Source organism: Humulus lupulus, chromosome X, assembly GCF_963169125.1.
Source record: "Humulus lupulus chromosome X, drHumLupu1.1, whole genome shotgun sequence".
NCBI classification, from domain to species: Eukaryota; Viridiplantae; Streptophyta; class Magnoliopsida; order Rosales; family Cannabaceae; genus Humulus; species Humulus lupulus.
Genome location: NC_084802.1, coordinates 127358265 through 127381340, shown reverse-complemented (window position 1 = coordinate 127381340; position 23076 = coordinate 127358265). Strand labels below are relative to the sequence as shown.

General features: G+C 40.6%; 1 protein-coding gene across 1 annotated transcript in view; it reads right to left on the bottom strand.

Moving 5' to 3' along the window:
• Window positions 1-23076, bottom strand: part of LOC133806246 (uncharacterized) — a 120965-nt gene that overhangs the window by 51562 nt on the left and 46327 nt on the right. Inside the window, exons 2-3 of the mRNA XM_062244369.1 lie at window positions 325-754; window positions 13-216 (exon numbers count right to left, since the gene is read on the bottom strand). Coding sequence (XP_062100353.1) covers window positions 13-216; window positions 325-754 — 634 coding nt within the window. The remainder of the gene's footprint in view (window positions 1-12; window positions 217-324; window positions 755-23076) is intronic.

Below are 23076 nucleotides of genomic sequence, written 5' to 3'. Positions count from 1 at the left end.
CTTTGAAAGAACCTGAGGTACAGACAGGAGCACCTTTTTGCTGAGCAAGTTTGGAAGACAATTCGAGAAATGCCAATGGTGTGGTGCCTTTTGGGTCAGATGCAACAGGAGAGGCGTCAGATGGATCTTCTTCAGATCCAGTCTCCTTAGCCAAATCATCAAGAGGAACTTCAGGATTTGGCTCGGCCAAGGAAGGGTCCAACTCAGGTTGAGAGTCTTCCGTTTCAGGAGAAACATCCTCCGATGAGGTGCAAGGAGGTGGGTTGATTTTTGCCTTCAATTTCAAACGAGATAAAGGAGATGAATCAGAGATGAAGCTGGTACCTTTTGATGGAGCCACATTGGCCTTCTTCCCTTTCTTTGTTCCAACAACTTTGGTCTTACGTTTGCCCTTTGCCTTAGGTGTCAACACATCAGGAGATAGCGAGGATTCAGAGTCATGATCAGATGGATCAGACACAGCTTCAATGGAAATTGATTTGGAATGACTTGTTCCCAAGGCCGGTTTGGCTTTTACTTGACCTTCGGGAGAGGCGAGTGAAACCGCCGAAGCTAGGATTGGCTCAGCATCCAAGTTGGGGAACGTAACTCCTTTACTATAAGCTCCAAGAACAGAAGATCCTATAGGACCCAAAAGAGCAAGAACCTTCTTTCTTGCTGTGGTTTTAGGTTGACGGCCTGGAGTAGGAGAGACAGCAGGGATTGATGCTGGGACTGGAGGAGTGGCAGTGGGAACTGACTCAGGAATTGTCTCCTGCTAAGACTTTACAGACTTGGAAGATGAACCACGACCTCGAGTCTTCATGGCTGCTAAGAGAGAAACAAGTGAAACACACAAAGAAAGAAACCCTAAACTTTTTGGTTATATGTGAGAGATTCAACAAGAAAACACTGATTATAAGACAACCAAAGTGAATCCGAATATATAGAGTATTCGGTGCACAAATGAGGCAAGTTCAAAAATGGGTAACCAGATTTTAAGTGATAAATGCCAAAATATCTCCTTTTTTTTTAAAACAAATTCTTTCACACCTCAAAATTGGAAACTTTTTGAATATTTTTAGAATATGTTGAGATAAAACAAATAAATTGCATCAATTAATTTTTTCAAACCCCTTTTATTTATTAAATACACGGTACAAAACATATTTTATTTTTCAATTTTTTTATTTTATTTTATTACAAAATTGCTGAAAATAGAGTGTAAATTGCCATACCATAAGTATCCATATAAATGTCAAGTCCTGTTCAAAAGAAACAAGATAACCATATTTTTCACAAATTAGAGAAATGAGTTATAATTCAAATACTAAGAGACCATAATTTGAAAAATATACCAATCACAAAACATATTTGAATCAATTCATTATATGTATGAGTCTTACAACCATCTTACACAGTCTAGTCAACAGGCATATGTGTGTGCATGTGTAATCAATTTGGCGTTTCTTTTTGGCCTTTTAAAGCTAGGGTCATAGCCCATATTTCTCAATTTTAGCCTTTTTCAAATTGTATCCATAATGGAGGCTATAGCTCTTATACTGATGGTTGCCCTTTACGCTGGTAGAGTATCCTCCAATATAATTGCTAATTACCTGGTACCAACTTACTCAGTGTCGGCTTTCACACATCAGTATAGGTAGCTCTATTCCAAAATGGAGCCTAAAAAAGAAACTGGATTAGGAATGCTCATACAAAGATAATGATTTGATCAAATATAAATTGGATGGTCTATACTTTTTCAAATATGGTATTTTCCAACAAAGTATAGGACTTATAACGATCATTTTCTAAAATATAAAAAATATGCTCATCAAATTTCTTCCAAACAGGACAAGAGATTTACACAAACACATATGCAAGGCAAGATAATCAATTTATTGACAATTTCAAATAAAACAAACCCCCAAGGACTTCCTGAGGGAATCAAATCTGACCATGTCTAAAGCTTTAGTAAAAATATCTGCAATTTGTTTGTTAGTCTCAACATATTCTAAAATCAATGTTTTGTTTTCAACAAGTTCCCTAATAAAATGATGATGAATTTCAATATGTTTGGTGCGAGAGTGCTGAACAGGATTTTTGGAGATATTAATAGCACTTGTATTATCATAAAAAATGGTTAAAGTTTTAATATCAAACCCATAGTCTGCCAACATTTGTTTCATCCACAAAAGTTGAGTACAGCAGCTTCCAGCAGCAATGTACTCAGCTTCGGCTGTTGACAAGGAGATGGAGTTTTGTTTTTTACTATGCCAGGAGACCAAATTGTTTCCTAAGTAAAAACAACCACCACTTGTGCTTTTGCGATCATTAGTGTTGCCTACCCAATCTGCATCACTATAACACACAAGGTTAGAATTTGTTTCTTTGGAGTACCAAATGCCTAAATCAAGAGTATTATTGATGTAACGAATAATTCTTTTTACAACAGTCACATGAGACTCCATGGGGTTCCTTTGGAAATGAGTGCACACTCCAACACTGTAACTGATGTCAGGGAGACTTGCAATTAAGTAAAGGAGACTCCCAATCATACTCCTGTAAAGAGTTGGATCAACTTTCTTCCCATTTTCATCTTTAGATAATTTGACCATAGTACCCATTGGAGTTTTAGCAGGCTTAGATGCATCGAGTCCAAATCTTTTCACTAGACTTCTTACATACTTGCTTTGTGAAATGAAAATTCCTTCATCTGACTGCTTCACTTGAAGTCCTAGGAAGAAATTGAGTTCTCCTACCATGCTCATCTCAAACTCTTCCTGCATTTGTTTCACAAATTCCTGCACTAGAGAATCATTAGTAGAACCAAACACTATATCATCAACATAGATTTGTGCTATCATAATATTTTCATCAACATTTTTGATAAAAAGTGTTTTGTCTACTCCCCCTCTCTTGTACCCCTTTGAGACCAAAAACTGAGTTAGTCTCTCATACCAAGCCCGTGGGGCTTGTTTCAGCCCATACAAAGCATTTTGCAATTTAAAAACATGATTAGGATTGTAAGGATCCTCAAACCCTTTGGGCTGTTTCACATAAGCTTCTTCATTCAAAAATCCATTTAAAAATGTGGATTTTTCATCCATTTGGAACAATTTAAAACCAAGAACACATGAAATAGCTAGTAATAATCTTATGGATTCAAGTCTTGCAACAAGGGCAAATGTTTCATCAAAATCAATTCCTTCAACTTGCGTGTACCCCTATGCAACTAGTCTAGCTTTATTTCTTATTATGGTCCCAAATTCATCAGTTTTATTTTTAAATATCCACTTTGTACCTATAACATTGGTATGACTCGATCTAGGGACAAGAATCCATACCTCATTCCTTGTGAATTGATCTAGCTCTTCTTGCATAGCATTGATCCATGATTCATCATTTAAGGCCTCCTTCACATTTTTTGGTTCCAAAGTAGAAGTAAAACAAACAAATTGAACCAAATTTACATACCTCTTTCAAGTGACCATACTCTCTTCAAGATTTCCCAAAATAAGGTTAGAAGGGTGATTATTTTTTACTCTGGTTGATGGTTCTTTCTTTTTGAACGGAGTCAGAGGAAGTAACTGGATTTTCCTTCTCTGTTTGCCCAGTTGTTGTTTCGACAGAATTGGTGTTTGATACGTCAGCAGTGGCTGTTGTCCCCTCCGAAGGTTGTGCTGTCAGATCTGCCATTTCTTTGTGATGTTGAACATCAATGAGCCTGTCAATTTCCTCCTCATGGGAGTACTCAGAAAAATCTTTTAAATCATCTATAACCACATTTGCTAATTCCATAATAGTTTGGGTTCTTATGTTATAGACACGATAAGCCCTACTATTGGTGGAATAACCAAGAAAAACTCCCATATCGCTTTTGGCATCAAATTTTCCCAGATTCTCATGATCTCTAAGAATATAACACAGACACCCAAAAACATGAAAATAATTGACATTGGGTTTTCTACCTTTCCAGATTTCAGAAGGAGTTTTATTTGTACCTAGACGCAGAAAAACACGATTAATTGTGTAACAAGCTGTATTAATTGCTTCTGTTCACAATTTCTTTGTGAGATTTTTGCTATTAAGCATAACTCTGGCCATTTCCTGCAAGGTACGATTTTTCCGTTCCACTACCCCATTTTGTTTAGGGGTTTTGGGAGCAGAAAATTCATGCAAAATTCCAAAAGATTTACAATATTCATCATAAACAGAATTTTCAAACTCATTACCATGATCACTCCTTATTCGGACAATCTTTCCAATGTTACAATTTTTTTCAACTCTTAATCTTGTACATAGAGTTTGAAAAGCTTCGAATGTATCTGATTTTTCTCTTAAGAAATCTACCCAAGTAAATCTAGAAAAATCATCCACACATACAAAAATGTATCTCTTACCATTAATACTTTCAACTTGTATAGGACCCATGAGATCCATATGCAATAATTCTAAAACATTTGAAGTATTAATATCGGATAATGCTTTATGGGAAATTTTCAACTGTTTTCCCAATTGACATGATTCACACTTACCAAGCGATTCTTTACCCAGCTTGGGTATACCACGGATGAGACCTGCATTAGCAATCTTTTTCAAGTTCTTGAAATTTATATGTCCAAGTTTTTCATGCCACAAGTCAGTAATATTAAAACTTGATGAAGATGCATGACATGTGAATTTTTGTGTGAGAGTGTAACAATTATCCAAAGAACGAGAACCTTTGAGAACAATATCACCACTTTGATTTAAAACATTACACTCATCATGCGAAAAATTAACAAGAAAACGTTGGTCACAAATTTGACTTATGCTAATTAAGTTGGCTTTCAGCCCATCAACAAGAAGCACATTTTTCAGTTTCGGTAACCCTTCAATGTTTAGAGTACCTTTACCTAAAATATTTCCTGTCATTCCATCCCCAAATGTTATTACTCCACACTTCAAGGATTTGAAGTTGGTAAGTATGTTTGCATTACCTGTCATATGTCTTGAACAACCGCTATCAAAGTACCATGAACTAGATGCATGCATTTTATGACAGGTAAAGGTAGCTAAGCAAACAGAGTTAACTTTCTTGACCCATATTGTTTTTTATTTTGAATTTCTTTTGGTCAAGAATTGATTCATACTATCAAAGTGTTTATCATAATTCTTTTTGAACAAATTTAACAGAGAAAAGCACTTAGGTCTTATGTGTCTTTTTGTAGAGTCCAAGAACTTTACTTAGCTAAGCTAGATAGTAGTATAATAGTAATAGTAGTATTATTGTTATGACTGTGGATTTTTGGTTCAGACCGAGATTTATTTGGACACTCGTAGTAGTACTTGTAGATTTTCTAAGTTTAACCTATAGTTTAAGAATATTAATTTTAACCTGAGGTTTGATTAATATGACTAATATTTAGGGTAATATTTATTATATTATAAGGTTTAGATAAGAACCAATTAGATATTAGCACATGTTATGTATGGGTTCATTTATGATTAAGTATTTTGAGGATTAAATTTATTAAGGTTAAAATTTGAATACCCTAAGGTCAGTCAGCAGCTTTGAAAATGTTAGAGGGCTTAGTCAAGGCTGTTTACTCAATTCAAATTAAGCTAAAAATGTGTTATTTCGTGTTTAAATAATCATCGTATGCTGATATATTGCAGCTATAGGGGACGATATATCGCAGCACGAAGATACGAAAAACCCGAAACGATGCACGATTGCCTCGGGCATACTGGCCCAAGCGATATATTGCCTACAGGGGGCGATATATCGCCCCTCTCAGCATAATTTGAAAGTTTTTGAAATCGTTTTCCATTCAAACCTTCAACCTCTTGATAAGTCCAGCACCTTTCTGAACGAGTCTTCAGCCTCTGCTGAACGATAATTCAAATTATTTTCACTTAAAAAGTCATTATTTTTATTCAAGTTAAATGAGATCTTTTCATTCCTAAACTCTATAAATAGGACCTAGTACCCAGCCATTTATTCATCTATTACTCTAAGTTCAGAGGCTGCAAGTTGCTAGGTGAGTGTGAGAGTGTAAACACTTGGGTTGATCATCATAAGATTATCAAACACTTGGGAAGTAAGGTCTTATAGCATTTCGGTTCAAGGTTTAGATTGGTCTTATAAGTCTTCAAGGTATTTCCACACTCTAGTTCATTGGTATTATTTTATTTAAGTTCTCATAGTCTTCTACTCAGCCTTCTAACCTTATTCTTTATTTTGGTTAGGAAATCTAAGAACTTGCACATAAGTTTTTGGTAAGTATATTTCCAATGGTATAGTTCTTCCAATCTTTTCATCCTTTTTCTTCAAATATACTCACCATATTATAAATGGTTTTTAGGAGTGTTCCAAGGTCCCAAATCAGTTCTCATATCCCAGTTATTTTGGTAAGGAAAATAGGATAGGATTTATGTGTTATATGCTTTTATATGTTATCTTATGATTTTATGTTATGTAATGTGTTATGTTAAGTATGATTGTAGACTTGGGCATATAACCTATATGACTAACAAGCCCCAAATAGATTATGGGCATATGACTTGCTTAGCTAGCAAGACCCCACTAATCTAATGGGCATATGACTTGTTTAGTTTATGGGACCCCAAGTAATAATGGCCATTATAGTATGTATGTGATATAAGTGTTATGTTATGTTTTTTTATGTTTTTTATGAAATTTATGTATAGGGACTATATGTTAGATTTTCCTTGCTGGGCATTAGGCTCAATCCTTTTTGTTTATATGTGTAGGAAAATAGTCTTAGTGGCGAGAAAGGTTCTTGGTAGCTTGGAGAATGTGTATTAAGGCAGAATGGATTCAAGAGCCGAGCGTTTCGATTCGAGGATGTAGTTTTGTTTCTTATGGTTTTTACATGTATTTTTCCGCATTTTGTTATGTAAATCTCTTTTTAATTATGTCATGTTTTGATTTTAAAACAATGGGATCCCATATCGTAACTTGAATTTTATGTGAGTTAAACTTTTAATCTTACAAGTTTCTTAATAAAGTTATGGTATTTTTACTTGTAAGTTTTATTAAGGATTAGTGTTTATGTATAGTTTTCGTTAATGGTCCAAAAGTCTAGAGTAGTTGGGTCGTTACACCTTTCATCCCACAAAAATGACAAACTGGTACAAATTGTCCAATATTTCTTTTTGGAGAAATTTTCTTTAGTTGTAGATGTGTTGAAACAGATGACAACTTTGTGGTCTCAGCAGAGTGACTTGTTCCTGCAAAATGGTTAGTTGGCACAACAGACGGATAATTCATAGATTTTACAAAAACTATTTTTCTTGAGGATTTAGATCCATTAGATCCTAATCCACTATAATCACCAGCCTTTTTTCCTGCAGAAAGAATATCATCCAATATTCCAGATCTAGGATTAAGCATTTTGACACCTTTCTGCAAAAGATCAATTTTTGTACTCAAAGAATTAGTTTCATCATTTTTGGAAGCAATAATCATCTCAAGTTTTTCAATTTTTTCAACAAATTTTTTATTATTGCTAGCCATTAGACGATTCTCAGAACACACTTTCAGCAATTGATCATACATTATTTTATAAGACTCTTTCAATGACTCCTCATCTAAGTCATAATCATCATAATCAATGTCGGAATTCTCATTATTCTGAACAGAATTATTAAGGCATAACATATCCTTGTAATTAACTGAAGAGAAAACCATACCTTTGTGAACAGAGGTTAAGGCAACACTATTTTCCTCCTCATCACTCTGTTCAGAGTCTTGATCACTCCACGTGGCTATCATGACTTTCTTTTTCTTTAAGGTATTTGCACACTCAGATTGAATGTGTCCAAATCCTTCACATTCCCTGCACTAAATACCCTTTTTATTAGTCTCAAAGGGTTTAGAAAAATTACCTTTTGGGTTTTTGGATATGGCCTTTTTGTTTCCCAATTTCTTTATGTATTTTTGAAATTTTTTTGTCAACAGAGCCAGCTCATCATCCTCATCATCCGAACTTTCCTTCTTTTCTTTAGAAGATTTCAAGGCAATAGATTTTTCCTTGATTTCCTCTGTCTTACCTTTTTGTCTAATTTGTTGGTTTAGTTCAAAAGTTCGAAGTGAACCCATCAATTCTTCTACTTTTATTTTGTCCAGATCATTTGCTTCTTCAATTGCAGTTAACTTTGTCTGAAACCTGTCAGGGAGAACTCTAACAATTTTTCGAACCAAAACATTCTCTTCAAGTTTTTCACCAAGAGCAAAATATTCATTAGCAATATCTGACAATTTCTCAAAAAATTCAGTGAGGGTTTCATTTTCATTCATTTTCAAATTTTGAAATTTTGTTGTGAGCATAACAAGCCTAGAACGCTTGACATCAGTAGTTCCTTCAAATTGAGTTTGAAGAATTTGCCAAGCATCTTTGGCCGAAACACATGAAGAAATTAATTTAATGTAACCTTCACCAACACCATTAAAAATAGCATGTAATGCTTTATTATTGTAACTGGACAGTTTATCTTCAGCATCAGTCGAGTCAAGTTCAGATTTTACCTTAGTTACATCATCGCTTTCTGCTGGATGAGTCCAACCACTTAAAACAGCTCTCCAAGCCTTCTCATCTTGAGATTTGATGAAGGCTCTCATTCTAACTTTCCAATATGGATAGTTTGAATCGTTGAGTAAAGGGGGACGAGTTATGGAGCTTCCTTCTGTGAAAAAAGACATTGCAAGAACAAGAACAACAAACGGAATAAACCAAGATCACACTCAGAAATGAGTGACCTGCTCTGCAACCAATTGAAATTCCATTTTTAGTAATTACAAAATTAATTAAACCATGTGAATTCATTAAAGTGCGGAATGGTAATTAACTGTTTACACAGATTACAGTTCTGTCGGGACAGAATCCAAACTTGTCACGACAGAAACTGAACACAATAAAAAGACAATGCAAAACAATAAAGAACACAACGAATTTTTACAAGGTTCAGAAACCCTTTCGGATAACCTACTCCTTGGGGCCACGCCCAGATAATAAAACTAATTAATAAAGAATCACAAGTACAAAATATTGACTTAAACAAAACAAGACTCCCTCTTGAGATTTGCCACAACTTTGTTGTACTTCTCTTTACGAATCTGATTTTGATTGAAATGCTCCACCACTTGAACTCCCTTCAATGGCCAGCGAATGCTTGCATCCTCTCGACGCAAGGCTTGTAAAAAATCTTCTCCCGAAGACTATAAACGTTGTGTTCAAATTACAATGTGTATTCACTCATGAACATGGAATAAACTCACCACTAAAAACTAAACACACATATTTCTACAAGATCACGTGAATACTTATGATCTTGAATACAAAGAAGAACTCTCACAAATATTACAATAATGCTCACGAATAATGCACAAAAGAGTTCACTTTCCTCACTGCCTTTAGAGCCCTATTTATAGTGTCCTTTTTCGTGCTCATAAAGGCTGAGAAAGATTTCTTCTAATAAAGGCAAGAATCATAGAAGATATTCTTTATTGATGAAGAGTTGCATTTTTTAGAAGATGCTGATCCGACAGATACGATAATGGTGGGGACAGTGCAGACCTGTGTCGGATAAAAAACAAGCTCAAAAAGGAAACAACAATTAATGACATTAAAGAACCAGTTTCCTGTTTTTAATTCTTGAGCTGCACAAAATATATAAGCAAATAAACCAGAAACAACTTTGGGTAAGTACTGAATATTTGCAATATAAATCTTCCCTTTATAAACAAAATGAGACAATATAAGCTAAATAAGGAAGCTCACAATTATCCAAAATTCACAAAATGGGAAATTGGATTTCCGAAAATTATAATAAATGGAAACAAACAATTCCGAAAAATTATAATAAATGGAAACAAACAATCCCGAAAATTATAATAAATGGAAACAAACAATTCCGAAAATTATAATAAAGGGAAACAACTAATTCAACCATTTTATCTTTTAAGAAAAAGATATTTCTATAAAAATGCCAATTATAGGATTTACAGACTTCATTGTTCTTGATACTCAACCTATGGAAAATGTGCATGCTCAAATTCCTATCATTTTAGGTAGACCATTCTTAGCTACATCTAATGCAATCATTAATTGTTGTATTGGTATTTTGAAATTATCTTTTGGAAATATGACTGTTGAATTGAATGTATTTAGTGTTGCTAAATCTATTGAGTGTGAGGAAGTGCATGAAGTTAACATGATAGATAGTATTTGTGAAGATGATGAAAATGACTTACTTGACTTTTGGGAAAAATACTTTGGTATGAACTTGCATGTTGATGATTCTAATGATGATGTGAATTCTTTGCTAGAGTCTATACCCTTAAATGAAACCAAAGTTGAACCTTTTTCACCCTTATATCATGTTCAATCAATTTATGAGTCTCCAAAGTTAGACCTTGAAACTTTGCCATAAAATTTAAAATATGTTTTTCTAGGAGAGTCTGAAACCCTACCTGTTATCATAGCATCCTCCTTAGATAAAGAACAAGAAGATAAATTGTTAGATGTCCTTAGAAAACATAAAGAAGCCATAGGTTGGACCATTGGAGACATTAAAGGAATTATCCCATCTATATGTATGCATAGAATCCATCTAGAAGAGAATGCTAAAACCTCTCGAGAATGTCAAAGAAGGCTAAATCCAAATATGAAATAAGTAGTTAGAGAAGAGGTCATAAAATAATTAGACGTGGGTATCATTTACCCTATTTCTGATAGTCAATGGGTTATTCCAGTTCAAGTTGTACCTAAGAAGTCTAGAATCACAGTTGTTGAGAACGAGAAAAATGAATTGATCCTTACTAGAGTACAAACGGGGTGTAGAGTGTGCATAGACTATAGAAAGTTGAATAATGTTACTAGAAAAGACCATTTCCCATTACCCTTTATTGATCAAATGCTTGAACGTTTAGCTGCCCATGCATATTATTTCTTTCTTGATGGGTATTTGGGATATAACCAAATCCCCATTGCCCCTGAAGATCAAGAAAAGACTACGTTTACATGCCCTTTCAGGACTTTTGCCTATCGTCGCATGCCTTTTGGATTATGTAATGCACCTGTGACTTTTCAAAGGTGTATGATTTCAATTTTCTCTGACATGGTTGAAAGATTTCTTGAAGTGTTTATGGATGAATTTTTTGTATTTGGTTCTTCCTTAGATGAATGTTTGCACCATCTTTCACTTATTTTAATTCATTACAAAGAGAAAAAGCTTGTACTTAACTGGGAAAAATGTCATTTTATGGTTAAAAAAGGAATTGTTTTAGGTCATGTAATTTCATTTGAGGGATTAGAAGTTGATAAAGCCAAAGTTGATCTTATTTCAAAACTTCCCCCATTTAAAACTATGAAAGAAAATAGATCATTCCTAGGCCATGCCGGTTTCTATAGAAAATTTATAAAAGACTTTAGCAAAATTTATCGGTCTTTACGCCATTTACTTGGAAAAGAAAATGCTTTTGTCTTTAATAATGATTGCCATGTTGCCTTTGCGAAATTGAAAAATTTATGGACTATTGCACCTATTATTCGACCCCCTGATTGGAAAATACCTTTTGAAATAATGTGTGATTCTTCTTATTATGCTATAGGTGCTATCTTAGGACAAAAACTTGAAAAAATACCTCATGTAATTTACTATGCTAGCAAAACTTTAGATGATGCTCAATTAAATTATTCCACAACCGAGAAAGAATTGCTTGTTGTTGTTTTTGCATTGGAGAAATTTAGATCTTATTTGTTGGGGTCTAAAATTATTTTCTATTATGATCATGCTGCATTAAAATATCTCTTGTCGAAAAAAGATGCTATGTCTCATTTGATCCTGCTCTTACAAGAATTTGACTTAGAAATGCATGATAAAAAGGGGTCTGAAAATGTTGTTGCTGATCATTTATCTAGACTAGTTGTTGAAATTATACATGATTCAACTCCTATCACTGAAACTTTTCTTGATGAACAATTGATGCATGTTTCTTCTTTGCCTTGGTATGCTGATATTGTGAATTATTTGGTCACTAAAGAAATACCATCTCATTGGTCTAAGCATGATAAATCTAAATTTTATTCTGAGGTGAAAATTTTTATTTGGGATGATCCTTACTTGTTTAAATACTACCCTGATCAAATAATTAGAAGATGCATTCCAAATTGTGACCAATCTAAAATCATATCTTTTTTTCATGATCATGCATGTGGAGGACATTTTAGTGGTAAGAAAACAGCTGCTAAAGTTTTACAATGTGGTTTTTATTGGCCTACTATCTTTCGTGATACATATGTTTATTGTAAAGCTTGTGAACGTTGCCAAAAGTTAGGAAGTTTAACTAGACAGAACATGATGCCTTTGAATCCTATTCTTATAATTGACATGTTTGATGTTTGGGGTATTGATTTTATGGGACCATTTCCTAAATCTTTTGGTAATCTTTATATTCCTGTTTGAGTTGATTGTGTGTCTAAATGGGTTGAAGCTATTGCATGCCACACTAATGACCACAAAGTTATGCTTCAGTTTTTGAAAGAAAATATATTTTCCTGTTTTGGTTCACCACTTGCTATCATTAGTGATAACAGTACACACTTTTGTAATAAGCCATTTGAACATTTGATGAAACAATATGGCATTACACATAAAGTCTCAAAACCATATCAACCACAAACTAGTGGTCAAGTTGAAGCGTCTAATAGGGAAGTTAAGCACATTTTAGAAAAAACTGTGAATCCAACTAGGAAAGATTGGTCCTTAAAACTCACTGATGCATTATGGGCGTATCGTACCGCGTACAAAACGTCCATTGGTATGTCACCCTACAGACTTGTGTATGGGAAGGCGTGCCACTTACCTTTTGAGTTAGAACATAGAGCCTTTTGGGTAATTAAGTAGTTAAACTTTTCTTTAGACAAGGCAGGTGAGAAAAGAAAACTTTAATTGAATGAGCTAGACGAAATTAGGAATGATACATATGACTATTCAAAAAAATATAAGGATCGTATGAAATTTCACCATGACAAAAATATTTTAGAAAAGATTTTTCTCCAGGTCAAAAAGTCATTTTATACAACTCTCATTTGCATTTATTCCTGGGAAAATTACGCTATAGGTGGTTTAGTCCTTACATTTTTCGTATTGTTTTTCCACATGGAGCTATCGAAATTGAAAATCCTAACAATGGTGATATTTTTAAAGTTAATGAACAAAAATAAAACCATTTTTTAGAATTAAAAACTAATGAAGTGGATGAAATCCTCCTTGAGGATCCTATTTACCAAGTTATTTGATTGCTTGAAATTACTCTTGGTAACTTGTGTTTATGTGTTTTGTGTGTTTGTTTTCGTGTTTACTTTTGTGTGTTATACTTTTTGCTAAGTGTTTCTTGCTCTCTTGACGATGCACCATGATGAGGTACAACCATTCTAAACTCTAACCTCTTGTAAATTTTAATTTATATTTATATTTTAACACATTGAGGACAATGCTTAAATTAAGTTTGGGGGTAGTGAGTTTAATGGTTGTTTACTTTTCAAAAGTCAAAAATTGCGCCTTTAGCGTTGGCGACCTGGTCCTCAGGAGAGTTTTCTTGGCCAGTAAGGACCCCAAAGATGGAGTCTTGGGACCGAACTGGGAAGGACCATATCAAGTTATCGAGGTCATTAAGGAGGGAACTTATAAGTTAGCTCGGCTTGATGGAGGGGCAGTCCCACGGACTTGGAACGCCATCCATTTAAAGAAATATTATCAATGATTCACTTGTAAGGCCTGAAAGGCCATTTTTCATGTATTACGCAATGAGAATAAACTTTTTGTTTATGTTTGTACATGTTGTTCGAGTGTAATCTGAAGTAACCACGAAAGACCCTTTCCCAGTTACTTGGGGGGCATATGGTACCTGGATATAACCAGGTCGCCTTAATGACTTAGAAGTTGATTCATACCGATTGATCGTTGTTTTTCTTAAAAAACGCGAGATATTGGTAAGGATTAACACGAACTAAGTCCTATCCTGGATTTAACCAGGTCATAAAACTTAGAAGTTGATTCATATTTATTGATCGTTGTTCTTCTTAAAGAGCTCGAGATATTGACAATAATTGACACGAACTAGGTTTTCGAATTAAGTTCCTGGATATAACTAGGTCATAAAACTTAGAAGTTTATTCATATCTATTGATCGTTGTTCTTCTTAAAGAGCTCGAGATATTGATAAAAATTGACACGAACTAAGTTTTCAAATTAAGTTCCTAGATATAACCAGGTCATAAAACTTAGAAGTTGATTCATATCCATTGATTGTTGTTCTTCTTAAAGAGCTCGAGATATTGATAATAATTGACACGAACTAAGTTTTCAAATTAAGTTCCTAGATATAACCAGGTCATAAAACTTAGAAGTTGATTCATATCCATTGATCATTGTTCTTCTTAAAGAGCTCGAGATATTGATAATAATTGACACGTACTAGGTTTTCAAATTAAGTTCCTGGATATAACCAGGTCATAAAACTTAGAAGTTGATTCATATCTATTGATCGTTGTTCTTCTTAAAGAGCTCGAGATATTGATAAAAATTGACACGAACTAAGTTTTCAAATTAAGTTCCTGGATATAACCAGGTCATAAAACTTAGAAGTTGATTTAAATCTATTGATCATTGTTCTTCTTAAAGAGCGCGAGATATAGATAAAGATTAACGTGAACAATTTTTTCAAAATTGTAACTAAAATGCGTAGAGGCAAAGGGAAGTAAATCAATTAACAGTAAAATTGGGTTAAATTGTCTCGAGGTGGAAGCACCTCATGCAAATGTTACACAAAAAATAAAAAAAAATATATTGGAAAAAAGGGCACGAGAGAGGAAGGCCCTAATGTCCGCCAGGTGGCCCCTTGGAGGTCGCCGTCTCGCCCTGCTCGGCTGCGCCGGAGCCTTCCCCAGCCTCAGAGGGAGCTTCTTTATCGAGGCAAGCTTGGAACTTCACCAGCAAGCGCTCCCACGTGTTCGCTGCCAGGAAAGAGAAGTCGGCGTCCTGGTTATAGGCCCAGCAATGATAGAGCATGTCTTCCATGGCGACCTCTGAAGTTTCCCGCTCGGTCTCCAGCTCGGCCTTGGCCTCCGCCTTCGCGGCATCTAGGTCTGCCCGCACATTGGCGAGGGCGGTCTCGAGCTCTTGAAGCTTCGGGCGAGTCTCTTCCAGCTCGGCCTGCGATGCCGCCAAGGCATCCTTAGCCGCCTGCAGAGAAGCCTGGTGGGTGGCCACAGCCGTTTGGTGCTCGTTCCTCATCTCCTCGAGTTGAGTTTTGGTCCTGGTGATGATCCGATGAAGGGAAACGGTGCTCTGCGAAAGCGGAGAGGCAATTGCCTTAGAAAAAGAGAAGAAAGAAAAAACAGGGCAAAGTGTAATAATAAAAAACCACAAAAGGGTAAGGTGAGCTTACCGTCAAGGCCATGCCCAGTGAAGACTCCAGCATGCCCACCGGGCTCCTGGTTTCGATGGCCCGGAGCTCCTTCTCGTTGAACTTGTATATGTGGCTGACAGCGTAGTTCGCCGACTCATACACTGTTCCCCGGAAGGCCTCTGGAATCTTTTCCAGGTACTGAGGGTTGACTGGGATGCGTACCTCGGAGGGTACAATTGCCGAAGCCTCGAGCTCCATTCCTGCGTCCCGGGCAGTGGTTGAAGCTCGCAGAGCGGGTGGGGGCATGTTTCTTCCCCCAGCAGCAGGAGGATTAGTTCCTGTGACCTAAGCGGCGGGGGGCTGCTCCTTCTCCTTTGCAGGAGACTTAGTTGGGGTTCCAGCGGCTTTTTTCAACGTCCGGAGCTTCTTCATTTTTGTCCCAGAGGCCCCGGCTGAGGGGTTCCCCCCGGAGAACGCCCCTGGCAGACTCTCTTCGGGCTGAGACATTTCTTCTATCAAAACAAAGAATTGGTTAACACCAAAGTTAGCAGTCTTAGAGAAACAAAAACAAAAGGGGAAAAAGGAGAAAATCAAGTATATGTATACTAAAAGGGATCCTACCCTCCGAGCTAGAAGAACCCATGGTTACGACCATTGGTTCCGGAGCTCCCGCGAGAGAATCTAGGTAGATTATGTCCCGAGCTGGCGCAAGTTCTGGATCCGACTCTGGTTCCGGACTAGATTCCTCTACATATTGCCTAAGCCCTGGAGCTAGGGCACCCCTCCGGAGTGATGGCCATGATCGAAGATTGGTCCCATACTCCTCAAATAGGATCGACCTAAAGGCTAGGGTATTATCTACAACTACGGTACCCCTAGGTCGGCTATCATGGTAATCCAGCACGAGCTGGTCGACACAGTGGAGCAGGGTTGTGTCAAGGTCTGGATCCCTTCGGTGACATTGGATGATTTGTTTTGGATTGAACCTAGCTAGCCGGGGTCGGAAATGGCCCTATCTAAATTCCTAAACATATAAGGGTTACCTTAGCCAGAAGGACCCGCGGCTGCTCCGGACCGGATCCTCTCCTCGTCCGTCCTCTGGGCGACCTCCAACGCCTGCTTCCTGTTCCTCACGAGGGGAACTTCGTCGTCCTCGTCCTCCTCATCTTCGTCCCCCGCGACCTCCTCCACGATGGTAGGTCTGGTGTCGCGGGCTGGCGGAAGCCCCTAGGGCCTCCTTAGGTTTAAAGTTTGATTTGGGAAAATCAACTTGCAGGCCACCATCGTCTCGTCTGTTACGAGCACGCGATAATCTTTCTCTCTGGGGGGCAAGCCCGCCAGTCTCTCGTACTGGGCCCCGAGGGTCACAGATTTCTCTGTCCTCGAGAAGATAGCTGCAGGATTAATCTAAGTCAGAAAGGGATACAAGAGGAGCTAAACGATACTTAACTTACGAGCTAAGGATGAAAAGCACTTACGAGGACGATTGAAGTAGTGGAGCTCGCAGTTTCTGAACCCCGTCGACATAAAGAATTGATCTTTAAAGTCGTTGGGGTGGCCGGCCAGCTCGATGACCGCAGCCTTGTTGGGGAATCGGGTTAAGTAATAAAACCCGTCGCCTCGACCTCGCTGATCCGGGCTGGCCTTGAGGCAAAAAAAGTACAAGATGTCTGCAGGAGTGGGGACCTCCCACTCTTGTTTCAAGAATAAATATCTTAACCCTGCCAACAGCCGATAAGAGTTGGGGGGCAGCTGGAAGGGGGCCAACTTCACATAATTGAGGAAGTCAGCAAAATACTGATCGAGCGGGAGGAAGGCCCCCGCCTTGAAATTCTCATCGCTCCAGGCCGCGAAGGCCTCGTCAAGCAGCGCGCAGCTCCGCTCGCCCTCTGCGGGAGGTCGGGCAATCACTGATGCTCTCCCCAGCCCGATGTTGTGGGAGAGGAAGATTTTGTTGACCTTCGTCTGGTCGGTAATCTTTGAGACCATCCTCTCTGCCTCAAAGAACGCGTCAGGAGCCACTTCGAGCTCCTGCTCCACCGCGGGCCCAAAGTTGGGGATTGGAGATTCGGGCATCGCCGCTTTTCCTTTGTCTTGCTGGGAGGCCGAGCTGCCCGCGATCTTCTTTGGAGCATTCTTCTTCGGTGCCATCTGGTCGCCTAGCAAACAAAAGAAAAGATTTCAGAAAAGGCGATCTGGGCATGAGGAAGAATCAAATATTTTTTGCACGAGCTGAGGTAAGCCCAGCCCGTGGAGAGTGAGACCACGCGGTTCTATGAACACGCGCCTATGCTCCCAACAGATCCCTGATTACTCGGAATTCGTGTGTCAGGAGGGTCAGGTTAAAAATTCACCTTGGAGGGAAAGTTCCAATAGGCATGAAAGGCAAAACCACCTGTGAAGCGTGTCCCCTAAGCTACCCGGTTTTGCACCCAAAATACCAAAAATCCTGCCCGGAAATTTTCCCCAGAAAAGGCACCCTGTAAACCATATTCCTAAGCGATTTCCTACTGCGAAAAAATATATATATATCCTAACCTAAAGGGCTTTCACCCTTCTTACCCACAAAATCCAGTAAACCCTTGCATGCGGCTACAGTAAATATTTACCTAAGCTACAGTGAAAAATATTTTCAAAACGTGCACAGTCAGGAGACTTACAGAGTGTTTGGCTGGAAGGTGAATGTGGCAGTAGCCTAGGTTGGGGCTTCGTCGGAGTATTTGTTTCCAAGGCTTCGAAGGAATCCTTACGCCTGAGCTTCTTGAACGCTGAGGGTGACCGACGGAAAGAAGACGGATTTTCTTCTGAGATGATGAGAGAAGAAGAAGAGAATTTTTGAGAAATTTCGAATGGAAGGGTGGCCCATGCGTAGGGTGGCCACCCCTTTTATATGCGTGAAGGGTCACGTGAAGAAGGCCGTTGGATTGCCCTGATGTGGGATCCAAGGCCCGCCACTCGAAAGATGAAACGACGGCTGGGCATAGGCTAGGCCATTTAAGGCGGTTCTCGGAAGACGTACCGTCACCCAACCACATTGCTCCACGTACTAGGCGCCTGCATAAAGTGTGGAATGTGAAGAGTTCATGGGGAAGCCTAAAAGCCCCTACTGTGGCCTTACACGATATCGTGTACCACGAGCAGGGGCTTGGGGGGCAGATGTACGCCCTGATTTTCCCACGGGCTAATTAGCGAGCTGAGGTACGACCTGATCATGATTGCCAAGCAGACATCCCCAGGTCCGAAGTTGTTGTCGTAAGGTCCTACCCCCTTAGCTCGGGGTAACCTAAAGGTTCGCCAAGGTTGCCTAAGGACTGAGTCTGGACTCTGAAGACCGCAGGTCGAGGGAGGCATCCAACTCCAGGTGCGAGCTGGGGTTTGAAGCTGTGACCTTTTATAAAGTCAACCACGCAAGGTAAACGTGCGCATATCAGGCATCACATGTTTGATATATCCCTAACTTCTCGGACACGCAGTAGGAACGTGCGTATTCAGACACCCACGACTGGGTTGGGCCATGCGGCCCATTATCTCCTTACCTCTTTATTTAGCCACACTTATGTGTCAGGTTTAGGGATTAATCATGAATGTCACAGAGTTGACATGATAGGTAAGAAGGTCACGGGATGACCTTCTTACCAACTCCCAGGTGCCTTCTCCTATAAATGTGGAGACCTTGGGAGTTGATAAGGGTTGGATGCTCAATTGTAAAAAAGACCCTGTAATCAAATATCCAGTATATAGTAATAATATTGACTAGTGGAGTAGAAGGATTTTAACCTTTGAACCACTTAAAAAAACGTATCCTGAGTCACCATTTCATTTCTAAGATCATTTATCTATTTCGGTTCAACCTAGGCACTAATCCCTTTCTCTTTTTTCTTAATTACCTGTTGGCGAAGAACCGCGTCAACAGTTTGGTGCTTTCATTGAGAGCAAGTTCGATTAGTGTTGTCACAAACATCCAACTATGGTGACCACTCGATCCAGGCACGGCAACGAGATGGAACAGCATGATGGGCAGGAGGCTCATCATACTGCCATCCCTCGTGAACAAATTCCTGAAGTCCAACAGCGGCCCGGCAAGCAGCCGACGGGCCAAGACGACACTGGAAGTTCGGCGCCCTGGCCACCTAATCCGAACCCATGTTATTACATGGCGGTGAAGATGGAAAATGCTCAGCTGAGGAGCCAGCTAGCAACAGCTAACCAGCAGATCAAGGATGTGCTGGCCCGACAATCCCCTCTCACAACCGACGCTAACGTCGGAGAGAGGCAAGGCGAGGCTCCTAAGTCTCGCCGGGGTAATCGGTCCAGGCATAGCCGCTCAGACAGACTTCCGACAGCCAACTCCACTTCTTCATCACACCATCGAGAGGCAGACTTCAGAGGAATGCCTAGAGCCGAACAACAGCAGTACAGCCGTTCGGTCAGAACTTCGACTCCTAGCTCCCAACCAGCCTCGAGTGCGCCCAGGGCAGCTCGAAGAAATTCCAGAAGGAGGTCTGGGGAGGGCTCCCAGTGTCAGCCCATCCCCAACAGCCGTCCTGCACCTCAGCCAGATCGACAGGCACGGGACCAGTAGGTTAGCTGGGCCGAAAGGCCCCCATCGAACTTGATCCGACCTGACGGAACCAGGATCGCCTCTCCGGTCAGGCATCCTCCATCTCCAATCAGATATCCATCTCCTCCTCGGCCTGTCCGAGATATCCCGGCCTATGGAAGTAGTAGGCGAAACACGCCATCAGCCGGACCGTCCCGACGTAGCAGGGCGCCAAGGGAAACTCCAGATCCTCACCACCAAAGGCAAGCTCTGAGCCTCTCCAGCAGGAGCTACTGGACCGGTAGTCGTTGGAGTGATCTTTCTGGTGGGGACCTGCGTCAGCGTTTGAGTTCGACACAAAGCCCACAAGCCACCCATGGGGGCGACCTACGAGATCGCCTTAACTCTCACAGAGGGGAGCCAGCAGGAGGAGACAGCCATGCTCACTCAAGGGGGGCCCTGTCCGAAGTACGTAATCGTGGGAATGCCCCAAGTAACCTATCTCAAGATAGGAGGGGAAATAACCCACCAAATATGTACAATGGATCCGGAGTTGTTGAACAACCCCGGAATAACCAAGGACATCAGGACCAAACCCTTGAGCACCTGGCCCAGATTGAGGAGCTGATAAGGGAGCTCCTGTCAGAAAAAGAAAAAGATGAATATGATTCAGGAGACAAGATGTAGCTCTTCTCCCCCAGCATAGCAGCAACGGCTTACCCACCTGGTTTCCGTATGCCGCACCTGTCTAAGTTCAATGGAGATGGAGACCCGTCGGATCACCTAGGGATGTTTAACACCCTGATGATGGCTCACAACATCGACCCCAAGCTGAGATGCTTGATATTCCCTTCCACACTGACTGGACCAACCAGGTAGTGGTTCAAGCAAGGAAAAAGACAGTCAATCAGCTCCTGGAAAACTTTCTCGGCTGATTTCAAAAGGGCATTCCGAGCCTCCCAGGCTGCCCGCGTTCAGGCCGACTCTTTGGCTAACATGAGGCAGCAGCCCGACGAAACTCTGAAGGCCTACCTGAGCAGATTTGCGAACGTCGCTGCTCGGGCCAGAGACATGGATGATAGCTCCAAACTCATGGCCATGAGAATCGGAATCCTCGTCGGAGGGGATCTCTGAAAAGACATACAAAGAAAAGGAGTCAGCTCGGTTAACGAATTCCTTAACAGGGCCCAGGAATGGATCAACCTGGAGGAAGCCGAAGCCGAAGCTGTTGGAACCAGCCAGGTCCCTGATCAGCCCACTCGAGTGGGGACGGAGGTCGTGGCAGCGACCCAAAACGTCACACAGAACAACCAACTCAGTGGAGGTAAAAGAAAGGGGAATGGTGAAGGCAGCTAGCACGGCCAAAAGAAGAATAAGTCCGTAGACAAGTTTAAGCCCATCTACTCTACTTACTCAGAGCTCACCCAGTCTAGGGAGAATATTTTCCTAGCCAATTCTACTCACCTCCCCTGGAAGAGGCCCGAGCCGTTGAAGCACCAAAAGGGGAAGAGAGATACCTCCAAGTTTTTCCGCTTTCACAACGATGTTGGCCACAACACCGATGATTGTAGGCATTTAAAAGATGAGATCGAGACTCTCATCCGAGTTGGCCCTTTGGCTCAGTACACGTGGAACAGGGTTCCAGCAGGTCGACTCGCTCCAGAAGTCCCGGCCAGTCAGCCCGGGTCTCGGATAGATCAGGACGTCCCTCCTCCCATGGTTGGAGGGGAGATATCCACCATTTCTGGAGGTCCACATGTGGCTGGCACGAGCAGGGGTGCCCAAAAGAGGTACGTGAACGAACTTAAAGCGCCAAATGGAGAATAGTTCGTCCCGGAGCAGCGCCTGCCAAAGCAACGGCGATTGGAGAAGCAACCAATCATTTTTACAGAAGATGATGCGGGCCATGTCCAGTTCCCGCACAATGACCCTCTGGTCGTAGCAGTTCAGCTCACTAATCGGAGGGTTAGGAGGGTGCTGGTCAACAATGGGAGCTCGGTGAACCTCCTATTCCGTTCCACGTTAGAAAAGATGGGTTTGACTGTCGCCGAGCTGAAGGCGACCTCCATGATGCTGTATGGTTTTTCGGGAGAAGGATTGGCGGCCATAGGGATGATCGAGCTGGTGATCACCCTGGGAGAAGGACCTCGAACAGTCTCGAAACTCCTCGAGTTTGTGGTCATCGACTGCTCCACTACATACAACGCAATTTTGGGACGACCTACGCTCATAGCCTTTGAGGCCGTCACTTCCATTTGCCACCTCGCGATGAAATTCCCTACTTCCACGGAAATTTGTACTGTCCATGGCGATCAGCTCGCTGCCAGGGAATGCTACAGCATTTCCATGAAGGAAAAATCTAAACCCGGACAGCTGGCAATGGCCATCCAAAGTGGTGAAGAGGAATCTCGGGACCTCTTGGTTGGTCCTGAGATTGAAGGGGATAATATCGTCTTAAGTGAGGATATACCCGGGGAATCGAGGCAAACCCCGACAAGATCAGATCACTGCTCGTGCTTCCCTCGCCCAGGTTGCGAAAAGATGTCCAAGGCCTGACAGGAAGAGTGACAGCCCTTAATCGGTTTATTTCCAAGTCCACCGATAAGTGTTTGCCATTCTACAACCTGCTCCGAGGAAATAAGTAGTTCGAGTGGACAGAAGAGTGCGAAAGCGCTTTCGTCGACCTGAAAGCACATCTGGCCGAGCCACCCGTACTATCCAAACCAAAAGCAGGAGAGCCTCTTTTTCTCTACCTAGCTGTCACAGAGGATGCGGCTGGTGCCGTATTAGTCCGAGAAAAAGACCGGATTCAGAAACCCGTCTATTACATCAGCAAGAGACTTCTCGGAGTTGAATCCCGGTACCCGTTGATGGAGAAATTGGCATTCTGCCTTATCACGACCTCTCGAAAGCTAAGGCCGTACTTCCAGTCCCACTCAATACACGTCATAACCGATCAGCCTTTAAGGTAGGTTTTGCAAAAACCTGAAGCATCGGGACGTCTGTTAAAGTGGGCTATCGAACTCAGTTAGTTCGAGATTTTGTACACCCCATGAACTTCTATAAAAAGTCAGGCCCTAGCCGATTTTGTAGCAGAGTGCACAGGATTCTGGGAGGATCCTGCAGAAGACTCACC